General features: G+C 53.9%; 1 protein-coding gene across 8 annotated transcripts in view; it reads left to right on the top strand.

The window, feature by feature from the left end:
* Positions 1 to 21,984, top strand: part of LOC104480979 (protocadherin gamma-A4-like) — a 60,060-nt gene extending 38,076 nt beyond the window's left edge. For all 8 annotated transcript variants that reach the window (XM_086758626.1, XM_086758628.1, XM_086758632.1 and 5 more), the window contains exons 2-4: positions 247 to 305; positions 15,073 to 15,161; positions 19,545 to 21,984. In XM_086758626.1, the coding sequence (XP_086614752.1) occupies positions 247 to 305; positions 15,073 to 15,161; positions 19,545 to 19,771 (375 nt within the window). In that variant the 3' untranslated portion in view covers positions 19,772 to 21,984. The remainder of the gene's footprint in view (positions 1 to 246; positions 306 to 15,072; positions 15,162 to 19,544) is intronic.
* The last annotated feature ends 4,334 nt before the right edge of the window (positions 21,985 to 26,318 follow it).

Below are 26,318 nucleotides of genomic sequence, written 5' to 3'. Positions count from 1 at the left end.
CAGCCTGGTTTCCTGAGCTGCTTCAGAAGATTATTCACTGAATAGTTTTTGCCATGCTTTTTACCATTCATGCTGGTTCAGAAATGCTCAAGAAAAGGGGAGGGGGAGCTTTCTTTTTGTCCTAATTGATTTGCTTTACTTGGAAAGAGCACGTTGATATTCCAGACTGAAATAATCCAGGATCAATTCGCTTTCATTTTCAAATGCGAGAATGGAGGTATTAAAACTCTTCTATTTTCTCTGCAGCAAGTTCAGCCTAACACAGACTGGCGCTTCTCTCAGACCCAGAGACCTGGAACGAGTGGGTAAGTGCATCTTTCTCCATGTATGTGTCTGGTGAAGGTTTCTGTCCTTTGTGTGCTGTGTCAGTGCTGGGAAGTCCTCGACCGGCAGCTCTGTGGGCGGGTGTTCCCTGTTATTGGTGGAATTGTCCAGCCAGAGAGTCAGAAATCGGGCCGTTTCTGTGTCAGCTCTGTTTGATGGTGATGTGACAGCTGTTGTTTGCAATGGTGTGTCTGGTTTTGGTGTCTACAGCTCCAGGAGGGTAGTCAGGAACCAGAGGGGATTTCAGGTGAAGTTGTGAGGCGTTGTTATCCAGAGCAGATTTTGAGCATTTAGACTGGATTTAGGCAGATTCTAAGTCCAAAATCAGGATTCCTCCCTTCGTGAAGGCCCCTGGAAATCATTACGTGAGTCCCTTTACCAGCCATGGAGCCTCGAGCTCTCTGCTGCTGAAGCGTATTGACTCCTCTGGCTTGAGCACCTCATGTCAAACCACTGTGTAAGCCCCCTTGGAAGCCAGGAGTAGATGAGCCTCAGGCCGCCAAAGGCCTGAGAAGTGTGTCCCCGTCACACTTAGCATCAGCAGGAGCAGGTTGCTCGTGCAATCCCACTGTATGTGCTTTCTCCTGTGGGCCAGTCAGGCTGAATCAGGGTTGGGAGCACGAGGTCCAGCTCTATTTGTTGGGGAGTTTGGAGTCTTTCTTGCCTTCCTTGGGAGATGCCATCACCAACACAGGGTGGTTCATTGGTTCATCCAGGTGAGGAGCCCTCTGCACGCTCCTCACTGGAGCTGGACCACTGGCCAGGGGAAGGCTAAGGAAGAAGAAATTAAACCTAATGGATCAGGGGACTCAGAGGAAGGAGATCTCCTAAAGCCTGGTCTTTGTTTCAAAACCATGGCTGAATTTTTCCCAGTTTATGTGTGATGCCGAAAAGACAAGTCCTGGCAGCAGAGCAGAGACCTGCCTCCCAAATGAGTACCCCTCTCTTGACTGGGTGCCCTCTTGCCTCTGGCCCAGCAAAGTTTGCTTTCCTTGGTACATGGTGAGAAGGTGTTGACAAGAAAATGTTGAGCAGGTGCCCTTCGCCTCTACTGTCTTTCTTCCTGGTTCATAGGCAGGGATCTTCTTCAGAGGGTGAACTTCCTTCAGTACCATCAGGGTAAGGAAGGAGTTAAACTGTGAGTCCACCTTCCTCTGTGAATACCCCAACCAGACATTATTCTGTATGAGGAGACAGGCTCCAGGATAAATTATGTGTGAAAAGATTATATCTCTTGGGGCGTACTCACAAATTACACCCTTGGAGCAACGAGGAGTGAATTCGGATGCTGCGTTTCCTTGGCTGGCTGGGTCAGGCACCGTATCTCCGCGGAAGAGAGAGGAGCTCATGCCTCTGTGCGTTGTCATTCCTGGTGGCTGCTCAGGCAGCTCCCGTGAAGGTTTAAATGGTGCCGGAGGGAGCATCGGGTCCTAGATTTTGGTGCTGGATCTTGTAGTTAAACATCTGCAGCAGCTGGTTGTGTCTGAGTCTTTCCCTGGGTCTGGCTGGATAATTTAGCTTGGCAGAAAATTAGGAGACTGCTATAGCTAACTTGTTGCAGCAGTTAAACTTTGTTACTAGGCTCTTCAAGCTGACAATGGCAAAACAGAGTGAGGGTTTGATGTAAAGTGTACAGAGCACTAGAAACCGACTATGGACTTTAAAACAAGGCTATCGCTGGAGCAGTTTTCTCACGGCTCTGTTGAATTCCCCATCACTGACAACATTTTAATCAAGAAAAATCTTTCTCGCCATTTACGCTCTAGTTCAAATGACAATTAACTGGGAAGCCCTGTTAATACAGAAGTGTGCCGCAGCAGCAGTAATAGTTTTGCTGTGAGAAGTGAGTAAATGAGCCACATCAGGGCAAGCTCTACTTCTCCCGCTTCCAGCATCACACTGGAGCTCTTCAAGGCGCAGCCCTGATGCAGTGCAGATCTACTTAAACTCAGTGACAGGGACCTTTTTCTCAGGTCATGGCTAGCGGCCCTCACCCCAGCCCTTGGGCTCTTCACAAGCTCCAGTCCCTTCCCCATGCCGAAGCTGGAGCAGCGGCACATGGGGTGGGGAGAGAGAGGGCAGGAAGAAGGGCAGCCTCAAACTCTGTTCACAGGGAGCTTGAACAACATGCTGGTTCTGGAGCTGTGACGTTGTCCCTGATGGTCTGTGACCCGGGTGCCCACAGTAGTCCCCGAAACAGCCACTGGTGGCTTGTGTCAGAACTGGTTGGGGCATAGGTGCCCATAGCATTGGGTGCCCAGGCTGGCCCCTGCATCTGGAGAGTACCAGCCCAAACACAGGCTGGTACTGAAATAACTCCGTGTTTTTTAATTCCTGCTGGTTTTCCCAACCTGCCTGTGTGCATATTCCACATTTGCATTGCTGATTTTTTTTTCTTCTGTTTTTTAAAAATCCTGGTTTAAATTAAATGAAGGGAGATGTTTTTATTCTAAACCTGTGTTCCAATCCGGAAGGATGGAAATAGAAAGCGCTGTCATATGCTCAGTGCCCAGCTCTGGTGTGAGAGCGGAGAGCAGTCCGCTCCCCGTCATGCTCTTCCCAGCGTTGCAATGTCTGGTGTGTGAATTCCCCAGGCACTGGTTGGTAGTGCAGGTATTAAGGAGGGCACAAGGGCGGCTGCCTGAGCCGTGCTCGCTCTCCGATTTAGCTCGCCTACAACCGTGTCTCCTGCTGACATGCAAACCTCTCTGGCACCGTGAACTGTCTGAACTGCAGGGCTCTGCTTGGCACTTGGAGAGCACACATCATCTCTTAGCTGAAAGGAAAAAAAAAAAAGATGTGTGCTCCTAACTGCTTTTGTCTAGCCCAAATTAAATAGCAATAAAGACAGGGCAGCTTGGGCTAGCGGTTTGAATGGATCCCAGAGGGAGTCTGGCATTGACCCTAAGCCAGAAAGCAGGCTTAAACCCATGCTGGGATTTCTCCCTTGCTGTCTTCATGGGAGGTGGAGAAGGAAGGATCCTGTCTTTTCTCAGCATCGCCCTGCCCCCCTGAAACAAATCCCACATATCTCCGAGCACCTGGAAACTCAGGGTAAGCTCAATAAGGCAGGGACCATCTCTCCATCTCATGCATCGCTGTGTTCAGAGCACTGTTACGGGACAAAGAGAATTTGTTCTTTGTTCTGAAACACAGGAGAGCTCTGCTGCACATGCTCGGGAAATAAGAGCTCAGACAATATCCTCTGAAAATGTGTCAGGGAGTCAGAGCTGAGTAGAGCAATTCTCCATTAATCTTGTTTGGGAGAAACAGGAGGAGAGATTAATTCATGTAATGATGTTTGTATTTTGCTTTCTTAAAAAAAAAAAAAATCACCCGTGCTGTCTCTGGGCAAATGTAAATGAATACAGAACGATATGGAGCAGCAGATGCTGTTCCCAGACAAATCAGATCAGTGGCTGTAGTGGAGATTACAGTGATGAATTGTCCAAAGTGAAGCAGACATACAGTCCGGCAGCATTGCAGGACAGACCTGTGGGATCGTCAGCGTGGGGTTTCCCTGGGGGGGTGGTATCTGGGGAGAGAACGCAGAGACTGGGACTGGTATGAGGGACCCATCTTGTTGTTTTTTCACTAGTTGCTGAAGGAACAGAGACCGGGCTTGTGCCCTTCATGTTTGTGGTATTTGTCTGACCCCAGCAGCTCTTTGATTTGATTTCTGTGTGATGGTTTATTCAGGAAAACCCTGGGCTCACATCAGAATTGCCGTCCTGGAGGAGTGGGGAGGGCTCTGTGTTGCTCACATGTGGGCACGGGAGGGTGAGACCATCCTGGGCTGGGAGATGCCAGTATGTCATGGGGTGCTCGTGGGAGGAGTGGGGACAATCTCAGGCTGTGTGGGCAGCCTGAGAGGAGAACCCGGGTGGGAAGCACCCCAGAGACCGTGATGGGGGACTCACAAGGAGGTGGGGAGCGGTGGAGGAATCCCGGCCATCTTCCTCCCCAACCTGTGCAGAGGGAGAAAGGAGAGTGCAGCAGATGGGGTTTGGGGCTGACAGTGGAGATAGAGCAGCAGTGCCCACAGAAGAGCCATGAAGGAAAGGAGGGTTTTTCATTCTCTGATTTGATTTCATGCAAGAGCTCCAAGAGCTGGGCTTGCAGGACTAATGGCAGCCTGCCTGTATGTGGTGAGGGATAAGGAGAGGAAAAAAGATGTCCCAAGAGTAATCCATAAAGCTCTTAGGAGTGTTCTTGGGGCTCAGAGCATGCTGGTACTGCTGAAGGGCGGCTGCAGCTCGAGGGGCTTCTGGTGTGTGTCTGAAGTGGTCAGGAGGTCCTGCATGACAGAAGCACCCCAGGATACCAGGACATGGTCTGGCCAAGGGAACTCCTTATGTGCGTGTCTGGGTGGGACATCCCAGCACCTGCAGCTGCTGGGGCTGGAGGACAGAGACAGAGGGAGATGTGGGCATTTGTGGGCTTAGGCAGTACGGGTGTGGATACACAGCAGAAAGACAACTGGACACAGATGCAGGCTTTAGCATAGGTGCATGAGTTGGGGATGTACTGGTAAATGCTGAAAGATTTACCTTCCGTTTACTCTTTAATTGAAAAATGTGTGAAAACAGGCACATGATGGGCAGAAGCGCTGGCCAAGCTGCAACCTGCAGCAGCCCTCTCCCTCCCCTCCAGTGCTACCACTGGGTTGCAGAGCTGGGTCCCTGTGTCTGTGACTCTTCCATCCCTCTTGTGCCCCACCATGGCTCTTCTGGCATCTTCTCATAGAACTGCAGATTTACAGGACAGTTTGGTTTTGAGGCACCTTCAAAGACCATGCAGTCTCACACTCCTCCCATGGGCAGGGACATCCTTCACCAGATGAGGTTGCTCAAAGCCCCATCCAACCTGACCTTTAACACTTCCAGGGATGGGGCACCCACAACTTCCCTGGGCAACCTTTCCCAATGTCCCACCACCCTCATCCTAAAACATTTCTAAGAACCAGACTAAATCTACCCTCTTTCAGTCAAAAACCCTTGCCCCTTGTCCTGTCACAACAGGCCCTGGTAGAAAGTTCATCTCCATCTTTCTTATAAGCCCTCTGTATATATTGAAAGGCTACAATAAGATCTCCCCTGAGCCTTCTCTTCTCCAGACTGAATGACCTCAATTCTCTCAGCCTCTCTCCATAGCAGAGCTGTTCAGCTCTTGGAGCATTTTCATGGCCTCCTCTGGACTCGCTCCAACAGGTCCATGTCTGTCTTGTGCTGGGGACCCCAGAGCTGGACACAGGGGTCTGGTCTCATAAGAGTAGAGCTGAGGGGGAGAATCCCCTCCCTTGATGTAGTGGCCACACTGAATGTGACACAGCCCAGGTCACGATTGGCTTTCTGGGCAGCAAGTGCACATTTTCAGCTCATGTTCCATTTTTCACCCACCGCTATCCCCAAGTCCTTCTCCACAGGGCTGCTCTCAATCCATTCTCTGCCCAGCCTGTATTTAAACTGAGGATTGCATTGACCCACGTGCAGGACCTTGCACTTGGCCTTGTTGAACTTCATGAGGTCCACGTGGGCCCACTCCTCCAGCCTGTCCAGGTCCCTTGTGTTTCCCACCACAATATCTGCTCTTGCAGCCCTCCTGTGCACCACACAGTGAGCGTCTCCCTATGCCCCTCTTCTCTGTTCCCTGCTGCATCTCCGGCCTCCTGCTTTCTCTGAGCCCCTTCCCAGCACCACTGTCATCCCACACAGCATCCCAGGCTGTGCCCAGCTCCGTACCAGCAGCAGAACAAGCAGCTTCTGTGATTTCCAACCACTTGTGTGATGATGGGCTGTGACAGGCCAACTACTGGGCAAAGCATGGCTGGTAACTGAGCCTTTCCCTAGCAGGAGACACCAACCAGTGTCTTTTTCTGTTGATTTTCATCCAAGTAGTAGAAGAGTAGCATATCAGAAACTTCCACCTGACTACTGGATCTTGTTGAAACCACTCAACATCTTCCAGAAGCTGGGAGTCATTGAACAAGTAGATGGGCAATGTGGGGGAAACAGGCTGAAAAAGGGAAAAGGAGACAGTCATCAGCACAGTGTCACCTGGAGAGTGTGCAGCTAATGGGATGTGCGCCACAGCTGGTGTCACCATGGCTCAGGGGAGGCCAGGAGCCTTGGGAGTGACTGCTGGCGCTTCTGGGCTGCACAGGTTTCCCACCCTCAGCTTCTCATTGAGAGGGGCAAGAGGAGAAGGAGAAATAACTGCTACCCTGGGAAGTTTAGGAAATAATTTCAGTCCTCAGGTTTCCATCCCAAATGCACTGAAAGGTTTAAGCCGCAGTGGTATTCGCTTTGCCAGGTGAGGTTCCACGTGTTTTGCAGGTGAATCAAAAGAGATGCAACAGTCTTTGGGCTAAAATTACTGCTTCTTCTGGCTGGTTTGCATTCATCTACCTGTTCAGATGCTGGAGTATTGCGTGATTCTTCCATGGTTCCTGCAGGATGCGGAGTGTGGAGCTGCTCTCAGCTGCCACCCTGGGGCCTCAGGAAGGTGAGAGGGGAGCCCAGCAGCCTGAAAAATCACAGCACCCTCTGGAAATCCCTTTCAGGTCATCACTTTGCAGGAACAGCCGTAATTTAAGTGACACAGCGCTCTCCTAAGATTGAGAGCCACTGTGCTTTAACGTGGGATGTGGGCCCCTGAGTGAAAGGAGGGGTTGTGCTAGTAAAGGGGCTCTGCTCTGGAGGGAGAGTTTTCCCCCTGCCAAAGCCTCTGGGGCTGTAGAGCTCAGATCATCAGGTTGTACTAGGTCCTGGGGAGCCTGGGAGAGAAGTTGCCTTTTTGGGGGGTATTTGAGGTGGTTGTTCATGCCCGATGATGCAGCCCATGCCAGCCCCCAGCCCGTTTGTGTGTCTTTTGCTCAGCACACACCTCAGAGGGAACTACAGAAGTGTAGCAAGGGCCAGAGGGTTGCATCTGCCAGGTGTGGTGTTGCCCTGGTGGGTCTTGAAACAGGGAAGGTTGAAGAGGCTCATGGCTTTGAGGTGCTGGAGCGTGTCCGAAGAACAACGACGAAGCTGGTGAAGGGTCTGGAGAACAAGTCTGATGAGGAGTGACTGAGGGACCTGGGATTGTTCAGTCTGGAGAAGAGGAGGCTGAGGGGACACCTCACCACTCTCTCCAAATACCTGCAAGGAGGTTGTAGCGAGGTGTGTGTTGGTCTCTTCTCCCAAGTAACTAGCAATAGGATTAGGGGAAATGGCCTCAAATTGTGTCAGGGGAGGTTTAGATTGGATATGAGGAAAAATTTATTTAGTGAAGGAGTGGTCAGGCATTGGAAGAGGCTGCCCAGGGAAGTGGTGGAGTCACCATCCTTGGAGGTGCTCAAAGAACGTGTAGATGTGGCACTTAGGGACACAGTTCAGTGGTGGATCTGGAAGTGTAAGGTTTATGGTTGGACTTGATAATCTTAAAGGTCTTTTCCAACCTAAATGATTCCATGATTTTATGACTGTAATTTCCTGCCAAACACTGCAGAGAAAATGCTGCTTTAAGGCATCATGAAGCTGCTCGGAGTCTGGCTTTGCGTGAGCTACAGCCCCATGATGTGATTTTTGGAATGGATTTGGGATGCTGGGACAGACAGGAGCTGTTTTGATGCTGGGTGCAGGGTTTGTCCCTGGGTGACTGCTCTCCTTCCCCCTCTTCCTGTGGAGCTGAGCTGATCCTGGGACTGGAAGCTGAAGGTTTTTTAGTGATGTGTCCTGGTCCCACCCTACCTCCCATTCCACAGATAGGAGACCACTGACCTGGTCCTTCATGCTGTGCACAACACCTCTGAGCACTGCTGCTTGCAGGGTTCACCCTTTCGTCTATCAACAACCCAAATCTCAGCAGATTCAGTATTTGGGCTTCTTACTAGATCACATAGCCCTCTTCAGCTGAATGTTTCCTTCCCTTATTGACCATCCTGGGCCAATAATCCCTTTGTCTACATTTGTCACAGCCATCCGGATCCGGCAGGGACAAAAGCTGGGGAGTATTTTATGGAGAAAGGGAAATATCCTAGCGATGGGACATGTTTCTCATTCTGGTAACCCCCCAGAATATCAGGAGTTTCGTCATCACAGCATTATGTATAGAAATGCTATTTTAGGTAATTTAGCAGGTGCTATGCGTATTGGTTTAATTTTTCTCTCTCCATCTGCTTCCTGCGCAGCTGAGCGCATGCCATGGCCTGCTCAGAGGCGCGGGGATCCGACAAATAGGCACAATAACCTTTCCAAAGAATTTCTCAAAATATCCTTCCCGGCATGTTTGGGACACGGGTGGCGGCAGCGTGGGCCGGGTAAAATAATGTCTCAGCTCCATCTTAGTCAGGAGAGCTGGAAGAGTCCCTGGGAAGGGGGATACTGCCCTTGCTCCCCCTTTTAGAGACATCGTGGCCTTTCGTTTTGCCTCCACCTGGTAGAGCAGCATCCCGGCAGCTCCGCTGGCTGGAAGTAACGACACGCTGGTGCTTTGGGAGGCTGCAAATCTTCTCCGCTCTGCTTGCCCGCTAACATTTTCAATCCCATCTTTGCAAAGTCATGATCGTAATGCTGGGCCTCACCCAGCCCCTCTCCAGCCCTCGTAATTGCCTTACAGAAGCGGCAGGGAATGTGCGGAGCGTGGGGGAAGGGACAGCAGCATCCTCTGTGAAGGAAGGGAGAAGGCAGGAAATTGTGGCAATTTTGGAGCTGGTTCCGTTTGTTTCGGAGGCTGGGGGAGGCGGGAGGGTAGTGGGCTGTGCGTGGCTGGCGTGGGCAGTGGGGCAGAGGGATGCTTTCCCTGGGGCTGCGTCCCCAGCTGTGGGGCCGTGTCCCCAGCACGCCTTGAGCACGGCGGAGGCTCAGCACCAGCAGGGACGAATCCGTTCCCTCTTGCCTTGTCACTTTGCCAGCCTGGAAACATGCAGGCTGAGATATTACTTCTGCTGCTGCCTCAGGCTGGAGCTGTGTGTGGGAGGTGATGGAGGGGGGGAGGTGAGGAGGGCTTGAAGGAAGCTGGGAGAGAAGAAACAGCAGTGCAGGGTGGTTTAGGCAGGGGGGAGCAGCCCGAGGGGACCAGGGACTGCCTGGGAATGGGGCTGGAGGAAGTGGGCTTGAAGATACCCCCCTGGCCCTGGGAGCTGGTTGGGGCAGAGGGGGCAGAGTGCTGCCCCAGACAGGATGCTGGGGGAGGTGATGGGAGAGTGGGAGCAGCAGCCAGAGGTGGGGACCAAACAGGGAAGAGGCTGGGAGGAGAAACAAACACCAGTCACATCCTCCTCCATGCAGCCTGGAAGCCTGGAAGCAGCCAGGGCTGTGGGGTGGGAGTGGTGCTGGCTGGGGGGCCGCTGCGGTGAGAACCAGAAAGCCCCAAATGAGAGAGGAGGGAAGATGCTGAGGGTGTCCTGGGAAAATTCCCAGGCCAAGCATTGCCCAAAGCCCTGCCAGGCACCCCTGGGGTCTCATCCGTGGGGTGCTGGGCTGTCCTCTCCAGCCCCTGGGGCACTGACAGCACCACTCTGGCACGAATAAACTTCTTCAGTTTATCGTGGCGGTGCTACAGCTCGTGTTTCCAGCTGCAGAGCGAGGAAAACAATTTTTCAGGAATCCACTCGGCAGTTGTGCAAATAAATGTTTGCAAGGGCTTTGGCTGCCATAGTGATGAGCTCCATAGCAACCCGGCAAGGAAATGAATAATTCTGCGCTTGAAAAGGAAGTTAAAAAGGGACGTGGCAGCCAGGGCTGCCACAAAATCTCTGGTCGGCAAAGCACACGGGTCCAGTCCGCGCTGTTGGGGTGGATGCTTGTTGAAGTCCTGGGTGATGGGGCAGCCTCGTGATGCCTTTCATTTTGGCATTCCCTGATTTTCGTGTAACCAGGTTTAAAGAAGGCGTTTTCAGGTTGTGCACTGGCTGTACCTGCTGCTGCTGGCACGGCCCCCCATCCCATGCTCCGTGTCCGTTGTGCTCTGAACCTCCCAAGATGCTGCATCCCTGGGTTTGTCTCCAACGTGGGTTTGCTTCCTTCCCTCCAGTCTTAGCTGTGCTGGAAACGTTCCCGAAAATGAAAGCCAGCTCTTTTCTGAGCTTTGAAGTGTGGAGTAGAATTGAACAGAGAAAAAAAAAATCTATCCTATGGGGGATGGGTTTTTGGAAGAAAACCTATTGAGTCAACGGCATTTGTATTAAAACCAGTGAGTCCACGGAGTCATTTCCATAGGAACCAGCCCTCCCGTTCCAGGCACCCAAGGCTGTGGCTGAGTGAGGAGCAGTGCTGCAAGGGGGGCCTCTGCGGTCTGCCCGCCCCGGGCAGGGGGGAGCAGGGCAGGGCAGGCTGCTCGTAGTTGTGTCAGTGATTCACCGCTCTGATTCACAACTCCATCCTATGGCCATGGAAGACGGCCAGATCTGGTCATCAGCTGTGCGCTTTTTCCAAAGCGTGAAGTTATTTTTGGGGCATTTTTAGATTACAGCACTTGTTTTTTTTCTGTGCCTCTGAATTCTGGCTGATTGTACTGCAAATAATTGAGGCAGCTGAATTTCCTGCGTAGAGAAGTGAGTTCAATAGCAGTTTTTTGCAAGTCTAAGGCATTTCTAAAATAGCTTTTCTGCGTGTCATCATGAGGAGCAGGCACACAGCTTTGGGGCTGTTTGTGCAAAATTTGGAACACTGGTGCAGTAGATTTGCAGAGAAGGACCTGAGGGCCATCAGGTTGAACATGAGTCACCTGTGTACTCTTGCTGTGATGGCAACCCAGTAATTTTACTGGTAAGATCATAGTCAGCAGGTCAAGACAATCATAGAATCATAGAATGGTTTGGGTGGGAAGGTACCTGTAAAGCCCACCCAGTCCAACCCCCCTGCAAGGAGCAGGGACATCTCCAACCAGATCAGGTTGCTCAGAGCCCTGGCCAACCTGGCCTGGAATGTTTTCAGGGATGGGGCATCCACCACCTCTCTGGGCAACCTGGGCCAGTGCTCCACCACCCTCAGTGTAAAAAATTTTTTCCTTACATCCAGTCTGAATCTACCTCCTTCTAGTTTAAAACCGTTGAAGAGATGGTTGCCCTCAATTCGGCACTTATGGGACCACACTTGGAGCACTATGCCCATTTTTTGGGCAACAAAGACATGGTCATGTAGGAGCCACCAAAATGATCAGGGGTCTGGAGCCTATGGCAGAGGAGGAGAGTCTGAGAGAGCTGCTTCAGCTTGGAGGCGTGAGAGCTAGGAGAAGGGTTTCATTATTATCTTCAGAGGTGCACAGTGAAAGGATTAGCGTCAGTGGGCACATGTTGCAACAAGATAAATTTGGATTAGATATTAGGAAATGTTTTTCACCCAAAGGTGGTCAAACACTGGAAGAGGAGAGCAGAGATGGAAAAAAAAAATCTCATACTGAAAGTGTGGCTGCTTGAGCATCTGATATAAAATTGGATCCAGTTGAAAGCTTGGCCCTGTTTTGAGTGAGGTGTCGAACCAAAGACCTTGCTACCCTTAATGGGCTGGGTGCTTCATGTCCCTCTCCATCTGAATCAGTCTGTGTTTTTGTGATCCACAGGGCATTAAGGGGATGTAGGGCTTTGGCTGCACCCCGACACTGGGGTATAACTGGGACCAGTAAAGTCCGCCATGTGAGTACAAATGTACTCACTCCCTCTCTAAGACCAGAAGAAAAGAAAAAGCTCTGAAATGCTGCCCATCTCCCTGTCTTCTGGGGATGAACCTGTCTCTGCTCATTGGTGATGCAGGGTCACCCTTCCCTGGGGGCACACACCTCTAAAACATGAGGTCAAAACAACCTGAACAAGATCCACATGCCTCTTGGTACGCTTCTCTTGTGCCGTGTGCCAGAGGAGTTGGACTGTATCACTCAAACCTCTCCCAAGCTGCAGGGACTAACCATGACCCTTCTTCCCCACCTTTCCAACCCAGCAAGTCTGGTGCCCAGTGGTGGTCGTGGGGCCAAGGGTCTTTGGGGTAGAGAGTGAGAACCACCTGGTTAGGCAGCTCAGCGAGGTTGGTGGCCTTGGTGGTACCTCCCAGGTGAATGCCCAGACCACAGGGTGAGCCTTTCCTTCCATGCATTCCTGCTGTCCTAGGGCACGCAGGCACGGCTTTGACAAAAGGCAGAAGGAGCTTCTGTCCAGTGCAGCCCGTTGCCCGAAGGAGAGGCGGAAGGGGAGGAAGGAGTCTTTCAGGAGGTGGAAAATGTGATGCCAGCACTGCCGCGCCAAAGAGGGAGTTGAGCTTGGATCTCTGATTTCAAAACAGAGTTCAAACCACTGGAATATTACAATTAAAAAAAAAAACCAACAAAACAACTGGATTTGGCACTTCCTTGTGCTTTCCCTTTTCCCATCCCCAGATCCCATCAGTGTGCCAGGACAGCCCCTACAGCCAGGGCCAGCAGATGGGAGGCACAGGGGTGTTTCGGGGTAGCTTTCCTGCAACGCTGAAAAACCTGGGAACCTCAGCTGCCAGCAGTGGCTGAATGTGTTGTGGTTTGCAATGGGGTTTAGGTTCCTAAGTCCTTTATTGGATCTAGCCCGGGGCTCTATTCCCAGCTTGCCTTGTGACATTAACAAGCCGCTGCAGCCCCAGGGCTGTCCCCTCCTTGTCCTCGCTGCCTGGACTGCCTGTGTGCTGCTTGCTGGCCCAACAGTGAGCGCAGGGCAGCAGTACACGCATCTGCGGGGTCTCGGCACTACCGTCATGCAAGCGCTGAAATCAGTTTGCGAGGTGGGCAAACCTTCTTGAAATGGTGCCACCACACCAGGGGAAGGGTGGTTGTGTGGTCCTGGCACAGGTTCTGCTTGTCTTTGGGCAAGGTGCTTAAGACCAGATTTTCAGCAGAGTACCTGGGAGTGTCCGTACACACATGCTTGTGTTTCAGAGGGAGTTTGCCCACATAGACCCCCTTGCTGGGTCCATACCAAGCTGTGTGGCCAAGCAGGGCCATGTGGGGCCTGATCTGAGCTCACGGGCGCTCTTATCCATCCTGTGTACCTGCAGTTTTTCTTCCTGTGTGCAGGATATGCACAGGGAGGATGGAGAAAGCTCTTTGCATTCAGGGCTTCACTCCTTGCAGAGCTTTGATGGAGCTGGGGTGGTGACCTAGACACAGGAGCCACCCACACTACAAGGTCACTGTGGCAAATACAGCCTTCAAGGATGTGCCTGTGGGCCCATCCCATTTCCAAAATGGCCATATTGAGCCTGTCCTGTGTGTGAGGGCTGCAGGAGGCGCAACCAACAGGGAGACTTGGGCAATGGGATGCTTGGTATGGTGGTGAAGAGCCCATCTGCCACCCAGCATGTGGCAATGAGTTGGCACCGGCAGTGCCTGCGCTGGCATTTGCAGCACATGGGGTGCCAAGTGCTCAAGCACGGAGCTGCCAGCAGGAGACCCCAGAGCCTGGCATCCCAGTGGGCAGCAAGAGCTGGGGTGGTCAGAGCGCTGGGCTGAGAGAGGGGAGACCAGTGATCTGAGTGATGTGGTCACTTAGGGTCAGAGCAGAGGAGGACCTAGGAATCAGAATCACAGAAGGGTTTGGGTTGGAAGGGACCTTTAAAGTCCATCCAGTCCAACTCCCCTGCAAGGAACAGGGACATCTCCAACCAGATCAGGTTGCTCAGAGCCCTGTTCAACCTGGCCTGGAATGTTTCCAGGGATGGGGAAACCTCTCTGGGCAACCTGGGCCAGTGCTCCACCCTCAGTATAAACAATTTATTCCTTATATCCAGCCTAAATCTACCTGCTTCTAGTTTAAAACCATTACCCCTTGTCCTGTTACAAAAGGCCCTGCTGAAGAGTTTCTCTGCATCTTTCTTACGTTTAGGTCTGTCTGCTGGAAGCAGTGAGGCTCCAGGGAGGCTCTGGGAGAGGATCCCTGACCTTTCCGGAGGGGAAACGCCACCACCAGTGAGCAGTGGCTGAGCACAGCTGGCACCTGGCAAATGTGAATGCAGGGCTTGTTAGACTGTGCACAGACTGCTGATTGTAACCTTGGTCACAAAACCCTCCTTAATCAAAGCCTGGTAGCATCCCCAGAGGATTCCCAGGCGGATCTCTGGTGTGTCAGCCAGTCCCAGGGAGCCAAGGTGGGCACCCACCTCCCTTCTCTCCTCTCCCGGTGCTCCAGCCTCCCCAGGACTGTTTGCTGCCGGCTTTGCAGAGCAGGTGGCTCCTCTTGGACTCCCTTCAGAGCAAGTTTCATGGCGCTAGGCAGCTGGCTTCATGCTGATCCCAAATCTCATCACACCGCAGGGTTTTCTCCCCCTTGGTCTCATGAATGAAGCTGCAGACCAGAGTTGTAGCCTGAAACAGCCTGAAAGGAACATCCACTCACATGACCTGCAAAAGGAACAGAGGACCTGGTCACACAAGGGTGCATGCAGCTCTGGAACTTCAGGACCAGCATTTTTTTTGTGGTATTATACTGGTGGGAAGGCACCTACAGGAATTTTGAGGTGAGGAGGTGCTGGCTGTCTCTGAAGTCAGCAGGAGTTAGGTAGGGGTTGCTGGAAGCACCACTGAGCCCCCAAGTGCTTTTGGTAGTGGTGGTCATTCTTCAAAAAGCCTGGAGAGTGATGGAGACCTCTGACAGCATTTTGACTCAGGTGTTATTTAATAGAAGGATTTAAAGCCTGCAAACTCCTCTCTGCCAGCAGACAAGCCCGCAGCCTTGGCTTCTGATTCTCGCTGATGTGCCTATTCCTTACTGAGCTGCAGTAACTTGCTGTTTCTTTTCTTTTCCCATAGCTCCCAGAATGGAGAGGAAGGTGGAGCCTGGCCGAACAACCAGTTTGACACAGAGATGCTCCAAGCCATGATCCTGGCTTCAGCAAACGGTTGGTCTCCATCGCATGTGGGAAAACCACGGCACTTGCTTTCGCGCGGAGATCTCAGATGTGGGCTGTTAGACAAGACACTGGTGGGGTTGATCTCTCTGGATTAACTGGGGTGGCTTCAAAAGTCCTTCCTCAACAGATGCTGGTGAAAAAGCACTGCTATGTGTTACCCGGGAGAGGAGAGGGGTTGGGAAGGATTCACACAGAGGAGATACCAGATAGCCACCAGCATCAGGCATGCTGTAGACAGCAGCACCTCTTCCACCCAAACTGTGTTACCTATGTACTGGGCAGAGTGTTATCTGGCTTGGGACGGGGTTGTGTTGTGTGAAAGAGCCAGTCTTGAGATGTGTTGTTGTACGCTACTTGGTTCCAGAATGTCACAGGAAATGAAATGTCTGCTGTGTTGCAACTCGCTGTAAGGCGAGGAGGTAGGAAGCCTGGAAGATTTGCTCGTGGCCATAGGCTGGGCCAGGAACACAGTAAATGCCTGACTCAGTATCCCCAAAAAGCCTTGTGTCCTGAGATGCTAGCTTCCTGCTCGCCCCGGGTCCCTTCGCCAAGATGTGGGTGGGTTTGTCCCACCGTCCGCTGCTGGTTCTTCGCAGTTGTAGCTGCTGGGGTTTGGTTTGGGGTCATTTTAGGTTGGTTTGTTCTGGTTATGGCTGTGCAGTGTGGAAGAGGTGGGCAGGGCAGGGTGTTCCCGTGCACCCACGGTCTCCATGGCTTTATATAAAAGCAGTGCAATTATCACTCTGTGCGGTGCTCTGGATGAAGAGGCTGGTTTTCATACAGCCTTTATTTATAAACACCTCCAAGTCTTTTCCCCCCTTGATTTAAAAGTAGAAGCCACAGCACAGCCATAAAATCCCATGCAAAATGCTTTGGATGTTTCCTTTGAGCTGCTGGGAGAGAAGGAATCTGGGGGAGGAGGGATGGCTTTGGTGTTGCTTTCTTGGAAAGCTGCTACAGCCGAACTTTGCTGCTCTGCAGACGCCAGGCAGCCTGGAGATGCAGCTGCCGTGGCCAGGGAAGGGGACGAAGGTCTTGGGCAAGGGAGTTGTTTACACTCAAAGGAAAGAGACAATGCAAAAATGTGTCTCTGCTCTGAAAAACGACCATGGAAAAATAGCCTCCAGGCTTGCACGTGGTTATCATCACCCGGTGCCTCCAGATCCAGTTTCCTTGCTCACAGATAAAGCTGTTTTTCTGACTGCCTCTCCAGCAGCCCCCAGGATCTGAGAGGTTCCCTTCCAGGTTAAACACCGACTTCCACATAGCCCCAGGCCCTGTTGCAGCAAATCTCCCCAATCCACAAGTCTCAAGCAGTCCTAACCTCTCTCTTGGCTTCACTGGGTGCCCAGGGGGGTAAATTTAAATCAGATCCACCCACTAGGTAAGGGCTTTCCCTGCTGCAGCCACAACTCCGTGCACTCCATCGTTTTCTTGACCATGCTGGTCCGATGGATGGGGCACAAGCTTTTTGCACCAGCACTGTGTTTTCATGCCTCCCTGGCTCTCTGTCCTCTCCTCCTTTTCTGCTCTAATTCATTAAGCTGATAGTGCAGGTTGGAGCACCCTTTGATTAGGGACCGTGCTAATTGCCCATTAAGCTTCCTGCTGGGCGTCCTTGGGTAATGTTTCCTCAGCTCCGGGGGTGGCAAGGTGGGACACAGTGACACAGGTGATGGCACTGTGCCTTTTGCTCACCCCCTCCTCCGGCTGCGAGCCGCTCCCACACAGAGCAGTCGATGCTGACTTGTACCTCATCAAGCCCGTGCTCGACTCCACACCGAGCAGAGATCGCCCAGGAGGCAGAAGCTCCTTTGATGCTGCTCTGCTCCGCAAGCATCTGGAAGGGGCTGGCAATGCCCTGCCTGCATCCCTGGCCCATCCTGGGGGTTAATAACCTTCCTTTCAGCAAGAGGCAGAGCTGGTCCTGCCACGCCAAGCCTCTCTGCTGATCCGGTCACTCTGTCGATCCAATTGCTTGCCCAATGGTTCACCCACTGGAGCACCTGGGGAGCTGTTTCCCTCCCCCCCCAGCTCAGGGCTGCGACCCTACTGTAGTACTTCTGTCTCCCTTCTCTGGCTTCCTTCCTCTGGATCTTCCTCCCTTGGAGCTGGGAACAACACGAAATCCAGTGCTTTGAGCTATCTGAAGAGGCAGTGCCGGCTGCTAAGACAGACAAAGGAGCACAGATGCTCCAGGACAGCAGACACTAAAGGGCAGACATCCTGTCCTTAAAATACTCTGGCTGCTGGTGAGAATTTCTACGGGTGCCATGAGATGGTGGGGGAGCAGACAGAAAGGCAGCCCGAGGAGACCCTTCTCCCCAACCCTGCTGCCTAGGGGCGGGGGCCGATGCGCTATATTGGGTTCTCCCGAAAGCCCCGCCGGCAGCTGCGGCAGCACATGCTCCGGGGCTGCCTCCAGCCGGCCTCTCCTCCCTTCTTCTGATGGGGGCGATGGAGGCACTAGCTGTTATTTTTGCCCAAGCCCGAATTCTTGTTTTCCTCCTCAAGCCCCTTTGGGATAATGGCTGGCAGCCGGTAAAGGCTGAGCGTAACCTTTCCAGCAACGAGAGCTGAAGGGCCCTGCTTGGCAGGAGCGGCTCGGTGCCCATTTATAAACCTCTGTTGTCCCTGTTCTCTCTTCTTTTCAGCCTTAATGTCAGTGTTACCTAGAAACAGCCCTTTGCTCTTAACCTGGACCAACTGGCAGCCTGGGAACTTCATGGGAGGCTTTTTTTCTCCCCTGTGAAAGCTATGCTGTGTTGTGACTGCAAACAAGTTCACGGGAAACCGGTTGTCCTGGATGCTGCTGGGAGCCCGCAGCCTCCTCACTGCCCTGGTGCAGCTGGGGTCGTCCGGGCTGGGGGGAGCAGGGCAAGCAGCACCCAGCAGGAAGGTGCCCAAGCCCCCAACCGGGCTGTATCCAGCTGGAGGAGCTCAGAAAAAAACATCTTCCCCGCTGCCAGAGGCCGTGGTCCACCTGCCAGCCGGTGCCTGGCCGCAGCCTGACCTGGCAGCACATCTCCAGTCCCCATTCATAGCACCCCAAGGGATGTGGGGTTGAGTTGGTTGTTAATGGAATGAGTTGTGGCTGAGGCGAGTGAGGATGAGCGATAAATGTCACTGTATGTGCACATCTCCTGCAGACCAAGGTCCCCAGAGCCAGCTCTGGGACCCATTTAATGGAGGCTGCAGAGAAGTTCTCCCGGTGAATGCTTCCACAGCGGAAAGCAAAATGGCATTTCCTACAGTGTTTCGCTGTGTTTGCGCACCGCTCTGCACGTCCCCCGTCCTCAGCGCACAATATCCTGCCTGTTTTCCGACTCCCTATGCCTTTTCCTCTGCCTGCTCCGGCAGAGCAGCTGTAACTCCTCAAACTGCAGTTGCTTCATACTTCCGACCCCTGCCAGGGGATGTGTACACAGCGGTATTTCAGGGGGCTGGTGGGATGTGGCCGGGCTTTTTGTCTGGTTTTCTGGCCGGCTTAGCCACCTCCATCTGCGCAGGGGAAAGCAAAGGCAACGTGGAGGCGTGCACAGATCTGGTCTGGAGAGAGGAGAAACACAAGGGGACCAGCCCACCATCTCTGCTCGTTGTTTTTCTTTATTCCCAGCGCTGCGGCCCCCCCGAACTCATTTCTCCTTCTGCCTCTGCATCCCCCCTGTTTCCAGCTGTTCCCAGCATCCCAGGGGGGCCCGGCGCCCTTCCCCGCCTCCACGCTTGCTGTCTCCATGCTGGGGCTTTGCGGCATGGCAGGAATGAATTTGCTTTCCCCTCCCCCTCTTCCCAGATCTGGACCATCGGATGCGCTTCAGCATTGATTTGCTTCGTGCTCGGCTTCCTAGAGCCATTTTGTGGTACTGCAGGGGAGGGATTTTCTTTCTCATCTCGTGTGCTCTGCTCCCTGAGTAAACTTGGCTGGAGAGATGCTGGGGGCAGGGTTTTAAATGCAATGGAAAAAAAAAATCGGATTTCTCTTAATGCATTACTAATGGTCATGGCTGTACAATATGTTTGTAACGGGCTGCTTTCGGAGGGGGGGATGTTTTTTTCTGTGAAGGAGGCAGCCGGGGAGGGGGGCAGAGCAGACAGCGGCGGGCAGACAGGGAGGGACAGGCCTACCCTGGGCAGTCCCAAATCCCAAACCTTTAGCGATGATGTGAGATAGAAGCTCTGCAGAGCCATAGCGCTGAAGGGTAATGAGGGGTGGGATTGAAGGTTGGTGGCACCGAGGTCTGGGTTTGACACTGAGGTCTGGGTTTGACACCCAGTGGGAGCCTTTTGGGATGACTGGGGCTTTGCATGGGCTCTGGCCAGCGTTAACAACTCGCCCTTCTCTTCCCCCCCACCCTCCGGTCTCCCCCGCAGAAGCTACTGACGGCAACTCGACCCTGGGCGGTGGGACGGGCACCATGGGGCTGAGCGCTCGCTATGGGCCCCAGTTCACCCTGCAGCACGTCCCCGATTACCGGCAGAATGTCTACATCCCAGGCAGCACCGCCACCCTCACCAACGCCGCTGGCAAGCGCGATGCCAAAAGTGCTAGCTCCTCGGGAGGCAACAAGAAGAAATCCGGGAAGAAGGAGAAGAAGTAGAGAAGAAGAAGGAGACCTTAGAGCTACAGGGCAGCCGGCTCCAGCATTCCCTCAAACCACATCCCGGGCCGGAGGACGAATGTGAATTTTTTTTTTTTTTAATGGCGCAAAAAGTAGGAAACACTGCGAATGTATCTCGTCATCATCAGAGCTAGGAGCAGGGTCTCGCTGCTGTTAGATCTCATGATGAAAACCAATCCGGAAGCGAAACCGAACGCAAACAAGTGCCCTGTGAATACTTGCTAATGTTTTATACGATCCCTCGGGTCTTTGAATATGCAAGGGCGGAAGGTCTTCTGCCACGTCTTTGAATCCGATTTGCTCCCAGATAGTCTGAGGAAGGCACGAGGCTTGTGCTCGGCTTTGCCCAGTGTAAATAATTTTAATGCGGATCTTTTAATTTACAGACCTTTGATCATTTTTTGGAAGGGAAAAGGAAGTTCCTAGCTTAGAGTTCATGCTTCAGTTCTTTGTTCTTAAACTTTCCATTAGTAAAATTCACCCCCAGTTAATTATAGCGATGGGTTTGTTGCTGAGAAGTTGGTAGGGAGTGCTTCAGTTCCTGCTTACCTGTAACCCAGAAAAAAAAAATAAGTAAGTGTTTATATTGCATGAGTCAAAGGGAATATGGCAAAGCTGCATCCTAAACATTTTTTTTTTAAGTGCAACCACTGATGGCCTGAAATATGAGACAAAAACCCCTCCTGATGTCTGAGAGGTAGGGAATTCAATGAGGAGCGTGCCGAGGTGTGCAGCAGCTGCCCCAGCGGTTCTAGGGGTCTCCGAATAGCAGACACATCTCATCCTTTCCTTGCGGTAAATATTTATATGTACAGTCTATGTTCTTCTGGAATTAAAGCTAAGAGAGTCTCACTCCCCTGCGGCCAGCCAGCTGTCTGGCCCAGTCCCCGCCAAGGGGATGGGGGGACGATGCTTCACGTTTCTGCACACCGCGTCTGCATGCACGTCCCTCACCTCACACCTGCACTAGCGCAGTTAGCTCCATGGACCCAGAGAAGTCCTCGCATGCCCACGCCACGTGGTGTGAACACGCCGGCAGACGCCCCAGCCTCTGTGCTGGGGCTGCCTTGGGGTTTGGGGGGGTGGGGGGTGGGATCTGTCAAGTGGGATGGGGAGACTCACTGCTTCTTGTTTGGGGTGTGGACCCCAAAGAAGGGGGTTATTTGGAGTGTCACCCAAAGGGGTGAGATCCGCAGAGCTGCCAGTGCATGGCTTTGGTTCAGAGTTGGTGACCGAGTAAGTGACAGTTGGTTTGGTGGCGCCTGGGGACCGGAACCGGAGGAGGGACCTGAGAGCTGGGGGTGAGAGCTGGGCGATGCTGCAAAGCCAGTGAGCTTTTGGCTCGCATGGGACCACGCCAGGCCATCGTGGAGGAGGTGATGCTGTCACTGGCTTTGGGCTTTCCACCCCCCTGGAAAGGAATGGAAGGATGAGAAATAGAGTTTCTCCATGTGCCCATCACCCTTGCACTGGGTCGGCTTCCCATGTCCAAACAGGTCTGAGTCCCCCAGGGAGGCAGAGGGGAGTTTTGCGTAACCAGAGGGAGGAGAGGGGCCAGGAAGGGGCCGCGCCGGGTTTCCCGGGCGGGGAGTTGTGTTGTTTTTTTTCCCCTTTTTAATCACTAGCACATAACTCACCCGAGCAGATACAACCCCCTCCATCAGGCTGCAGCGTGGTCACCCCATTGCTGCCCCCTCCCCAAACCCAGGGCAGCAGGAGCGTCTGCCGTGTTTCATCCGGACCTGGCCACCTCCGGCGCTGGCTGCGCTGGGAGCGGGTCCCACCCTGTCCCCTGCAGCTGCCACCTGACCCCCCCCCCAACCCTGAAATGCTGTAGCTGAATCGTAGTCTTTATATTTCTTTTTAATCTACAAACTGAGGTAGCGTAGCGAGTGTCGTGTATTTAGTGATGTGTTATTTTTAATCTCGGTAACTAATTTGTGGACACCAGTATTTTCACTTTTCTCTGTATCTTCTTTCCATGTGATCTGTGCTCCGAGTGTCCGTGAAATGAAACACGTTTGCCCTTTCAATGTGTCTAATTGAATTATACTTATATATTATATATATGCTTATATCCTTCTTATACCCATATAGACCAATGTCGATGTGTTACACGCAAGTTTTATACTCTAATATTTATATTGCTTTTTTTCTTTGGGAAAAAAAATAATAAAATTGTTTCTTCTGAATGAGTAGTGTTTATTCCGGTGGGAAAAGCGATGCTGCCGCTGTGCTGAGGCTGCCTGCGGGATGGTGGTTCAGCCCCAGCCTGGCTCCAGCAGTGGGGATGCTCTTGGGGCACCCCTGTCCTGGGGCCCCCCAAGTCTCTGGGTTGAGGGTGGCAGGGCTGTGGTGGCCCTGGTGTGATCCAGGCTGGCATTTTTGGGGAAGGGCAGGGCAGACCCTGACACACTCCAGTGAGGAGATCGTGGTGTCCATAGCTACAGCCCCTTCCCCAGGCCCAAGGGGATCCAGTTGCCCTTCACCGTCACTGGCAGGGATCCAGTCACCCTTCCCCAGTCCCGGGGCAGGGGGATCTGGTCACCGTTCTCCAGACCCAGAGGGGATCTGGTCACCCTCATCACTGGCAGAGATCCTGTCACCCTTCCCCAGTTCCGGGGTGGGGGGGGTGGGCTGTGGGGGAGATCCGGTCATCCTTCCTCAGACCCAGTGGGGATCCAGTCACCCTTCAGCAGCACTGGCAGAGATCCAGTCATCCTTCCCCAATCCCAAGGGAGATTTTCTTTTTGTGGTGCCCAGGCTCCCCTCTCTGCACATGGCGGGAGACCAATGAGGGGGGGTCAGGTGCAGTGCTCGGGGCCCCCCCGGCCGGGATGAGCCCGCTGCCCTCTCCCTGCTTGGGGTGGAGAGGTCTGACACAGGCCTGGGAGAAGCATCCCGTGACTTTGGGTGTCGCAACCGTGGAGGAAAAAATACGCTGCTGCTGCCCAGATGTGTGAGGGAGGGTGGGGGGGGGGAGGGCAGAGCACCCCTGGGAGACAGAAACAGATAGACACAGCCTGGGAGGGGGAGCAGGCGGGGAGAGAGAGGGGGCTGGGGCTGTTTTGCAGCATGCAGGAGGCTCCAGGAACACAGGGCACAGCCCCCGTTCCACGTTTTCCCATCCCATGCACCCCCCCCAATGCCTCCATCTGGGCTGCAGTTCCATGGCCCCCACCCCCACCTTGCCCCACAGCACCCCTCGAAACTGCCCCCGCGCAGAGACATCACCTTTTGAAACCCTCTTGCAGCCCAGCAGACACCCCGCAAATTCCCCTGTGCCCCACAGAGGCACCCTCCCCCTAAATCCTGCTGCACTCCCACAGAGCCCCTGGCAATCCCCATGCACCTCTCATAGGGACCCTCCACCCTGCCAAATTCCCCCTGCACCCCACCGAGCCAACCTTCCTCCCCTCCCTGTGTGCATAGGGACAGCCCTGATCACGCGCACACGCATGAGGACGCGTGTGCACACCCATATGCGTGCCCATAGGAGGGGGTTCCAACCAGAGCACTCTCCTTTGGGGCAGGTGGTCCCAGAGCTTAGGGGAGGACAAGGAGGTCAGGACGGTGACAGGGCTGTGAGGCCCTTGTCACACCATGCCCTCTGCCCCCAGCCCCGGGGCCACCGTCCCTCCCACGCTGGAGCACCTGGAGCGCATTAGGGGCAGCTCTAGAGGGTTGATGATGGGGACCAGTCACATCAACCCATTGCTAATGGGGAGGAGGGCTGAGCATCGGCGGTGGCGGTGCCACCCATGGGTGACATCGTCCCCGCCACCCCCTCTGCCGGTGATGCCACTGGGCACCTGGAGCCAGGTGATGGGGTCTGCGGGCGGAGGAAGAGGGGATGGACAAGGAAGCAGGTCCCCAGTCCAATGATGGTCACTACTGGTGGGGAGCAAAGAGATGGGTGTGGGTCTGGCTCCAGGAGCCCACAGCCTCCCCGTGGCCCTGAGCCCTGAGGTGTCCCTGTGTCCCCAGCTGCTGGTGTCAGTGTAAGGATGGGTGCCGTGCAAGGATGCGTATTTAGTTTCATTTTATTTCTCCTCTCTGTTGCACTAAAACACCCAAGGGCACTGCGAAAACCAGGAAGGGAAAGGCACAACCCTGGCTAATTAGTGCTGATGGAGGGAACCGGGTCAGCCGCGCTAATTAACAGGGACACACGGGATTTGGAACATGTTCATTGCAGCACGGTTAGCTGATGGAGCTGGGGTAGTGAGAAAAGGGAGGCCAGCAGAAACAGAGCCCCAATCACAGCCCTGGCAAAAGGGACACAAAGAGGGTGACCAGGCCGAGCCCCCGCCAGCCACGCGGGCTGAGCAGCCGTTGGGGATTAGAGGAATTGTTCCTCAAGGTGGCTCAGCTGGTGAGCAGAAGGGGGCCTGGGGTCTGGGCTGGGGCATCAGGCATGCAAGGGTCTTTGCTGGGATGTTCTGAACATCCCTCAACAGCCAGAACGGGCTCATGTCCTCCTCCACCCTGGTGCCCTCCTGCCGCTGCTTTGATCTGCTTCTCCTCCTCCTCCATCATCTCCTTTCCCCCTCATTGGGAGCAGCTCAGTGCCTCTTCCCCCCATCCCCGCTGTCCCTTGTCACCCTCCCAGGTAAGTCCATGGTGTGGGACCAGGGGATCCTCAGGCTGCTCCGCAGGCAGAAAGCCCTTGGTGGTACAGGAACAGGTCACACAATGCTGGAGACCCTGTTGTCCTTCCCCTGAGGATTGTCCCCAAGTCACCACCTGCTCTTGGCAGGGCTGGAGCCTGCAGGTATGCAGGCAGTGACGGCCCCATGCCACAAGCTTGCAGGGCCCTTGTTCGCAGCAATCACTTTTTTTTGGGCAGTTGACCCTGAAAATAAAATAAAAAAAAAATAGCAAAAAATTTTAAAAAAGGGATTGAGCAAACTCGGTTTTCCAGTGGATTTGTGAGCTGAGCTGACCTGTGGTTGCGTGGCCCCAGGGAGGGCTGGGTGGAGAGCTGGCATCCCGCCTACTGACGTGCTCCTTGGCATCAGGCTGCGGTCATGGGTTGAGTCCCAACGGGCAGCTCCTCCAGCCGTGACCTCACCCAGCCAAGACCGAGGGGAGAAAAAAAAAAAAATCACCAAAAAGCTGAATTTTCATGCAAATCTCTCTTGCCCACTCCTTCGGCGTCCCCAAAGGCAGTCGGGAGGTTGCCTCGGGTCTGACAGAGATGCTGGGAACTGCAGGGTTAAGCGGGGCTTTGTGCATCCCCGTGCTAAGAACTTGCAGCTGGATTTTGAGCCTGCCCTGGGCAGAAGCAGCGTCTCCTCCCATAACCGCATCAGCTGGGAGGGCAACAGATGCCGTCAAAAAGCACTTGGAAGTCTTGGCCCCTGGGATAGAAAAGGTCCAAAAGGACCTCGCCGGGGCAGCGGGCGCAAACTGCCCACACGAGGCGAGTGGTGTCCAGGGTGGCGTGGTGCTGGCCCTGGGAAAGCCCTTCCCGCAGCCCGCGCCACCCGGCTCCCTGCCAGCCCCACGCCATAACGTCCCCCGGGATTTTATTTCCCCCTTGACGCAGCCGGCTCCTCTCACAGCCTCACATTCCTGAGTGGGAGTGAGAGGTGTCTCACCATCCTCGGCATCCCTTGCTGCTTCATAAATCCACTTCCCAGCACTTTAATCCTTTCTTTCTTTCTTTCTTTCTTTCTTTCTTTCTTTATTTATTTATTTATTTACTTATTTAACAGCTGCAGCCCAATGTGCAGGGACAGAATAAAATTTGCCTTTCGCTGGCTGAAACGTGGCCGTGGTGAAGCAGAGGGCGGAGGGACGGCACTGCCTGCCCTTCGCTGGCCCCGCCGGGGCGCGGTGGCTGCCAAGAGCTCATCCATCACGCGGAGGAGCGGGGCTGGAGCTCGTCCAATCTCCAGGATGTGGGGGACCAGGCAAAAGCAGAATGTGGTGGGATTTTGCCCTTTCGCAGCCTGTGTGACCTTGCGCTGGCTGTGCATGAGCTGCTTAGAGCCCACTCTGTCTGTCTGTCCCCCCTCACAGGGCAGAGGCAGCAGAGCCCTCGCCCCGGCCGTGATGGTGGCCAGATGCCCAAGGAGCTTGGCCTTGGGGAGCCGGCAGCAGTGGCAGCCAAGACCTGAAGTCATGGAGCCAGTGAGAAGGGAGGGGCAGGCAGGAGAAGGAGAGGGTGCAAGGCGGGATGAAGGCAAACTGGGCGGAGTGGGGAGATGCTGCTGGCACTGCTGTTGGGTCATGGTGTGGCCAGAGGGGCTCCTCTCCAAGGGGACACTGCCGTCCCCCACCCCAGGAGCCCACACACTCCACTGGAACTCGCTGGTGGTCCTGCGATGCTGTGAGTGGGACCTGTCACCGTCACCGAGCTGCTGGTGGAGGAGTTAGCCCCCTGCGGTTGATCTCTAGGTCTGGTGCTACCTCTGCGGTCACATACCCGCCTCTGCTCCCCCAAACCCCAGTGCTGCCCCCCCAAACCATCCCCGGGGAGTCCCTGGGGGCACACAGCCAGGCAGGGCTAATTCCCTAA

This window comes from Chlamydotis macqueenii, chromosome 14 (genome assembly GCF_036417535.1).
Source record: "Chlamydotis macqueenii isolate bChlMac1 chromosome 14, bChlMac1.mat, whole genome shotgun sequence".
Lineage (NCBI taxonomy): Eukaryota > Metazoa > Chordata > Aves > Otidiformes > Otididae > Chlamydotis > Chlamydotis macqueenii.
This window is presented reverse-complemented; position numbering and strand designations above follow the sequence as displayed.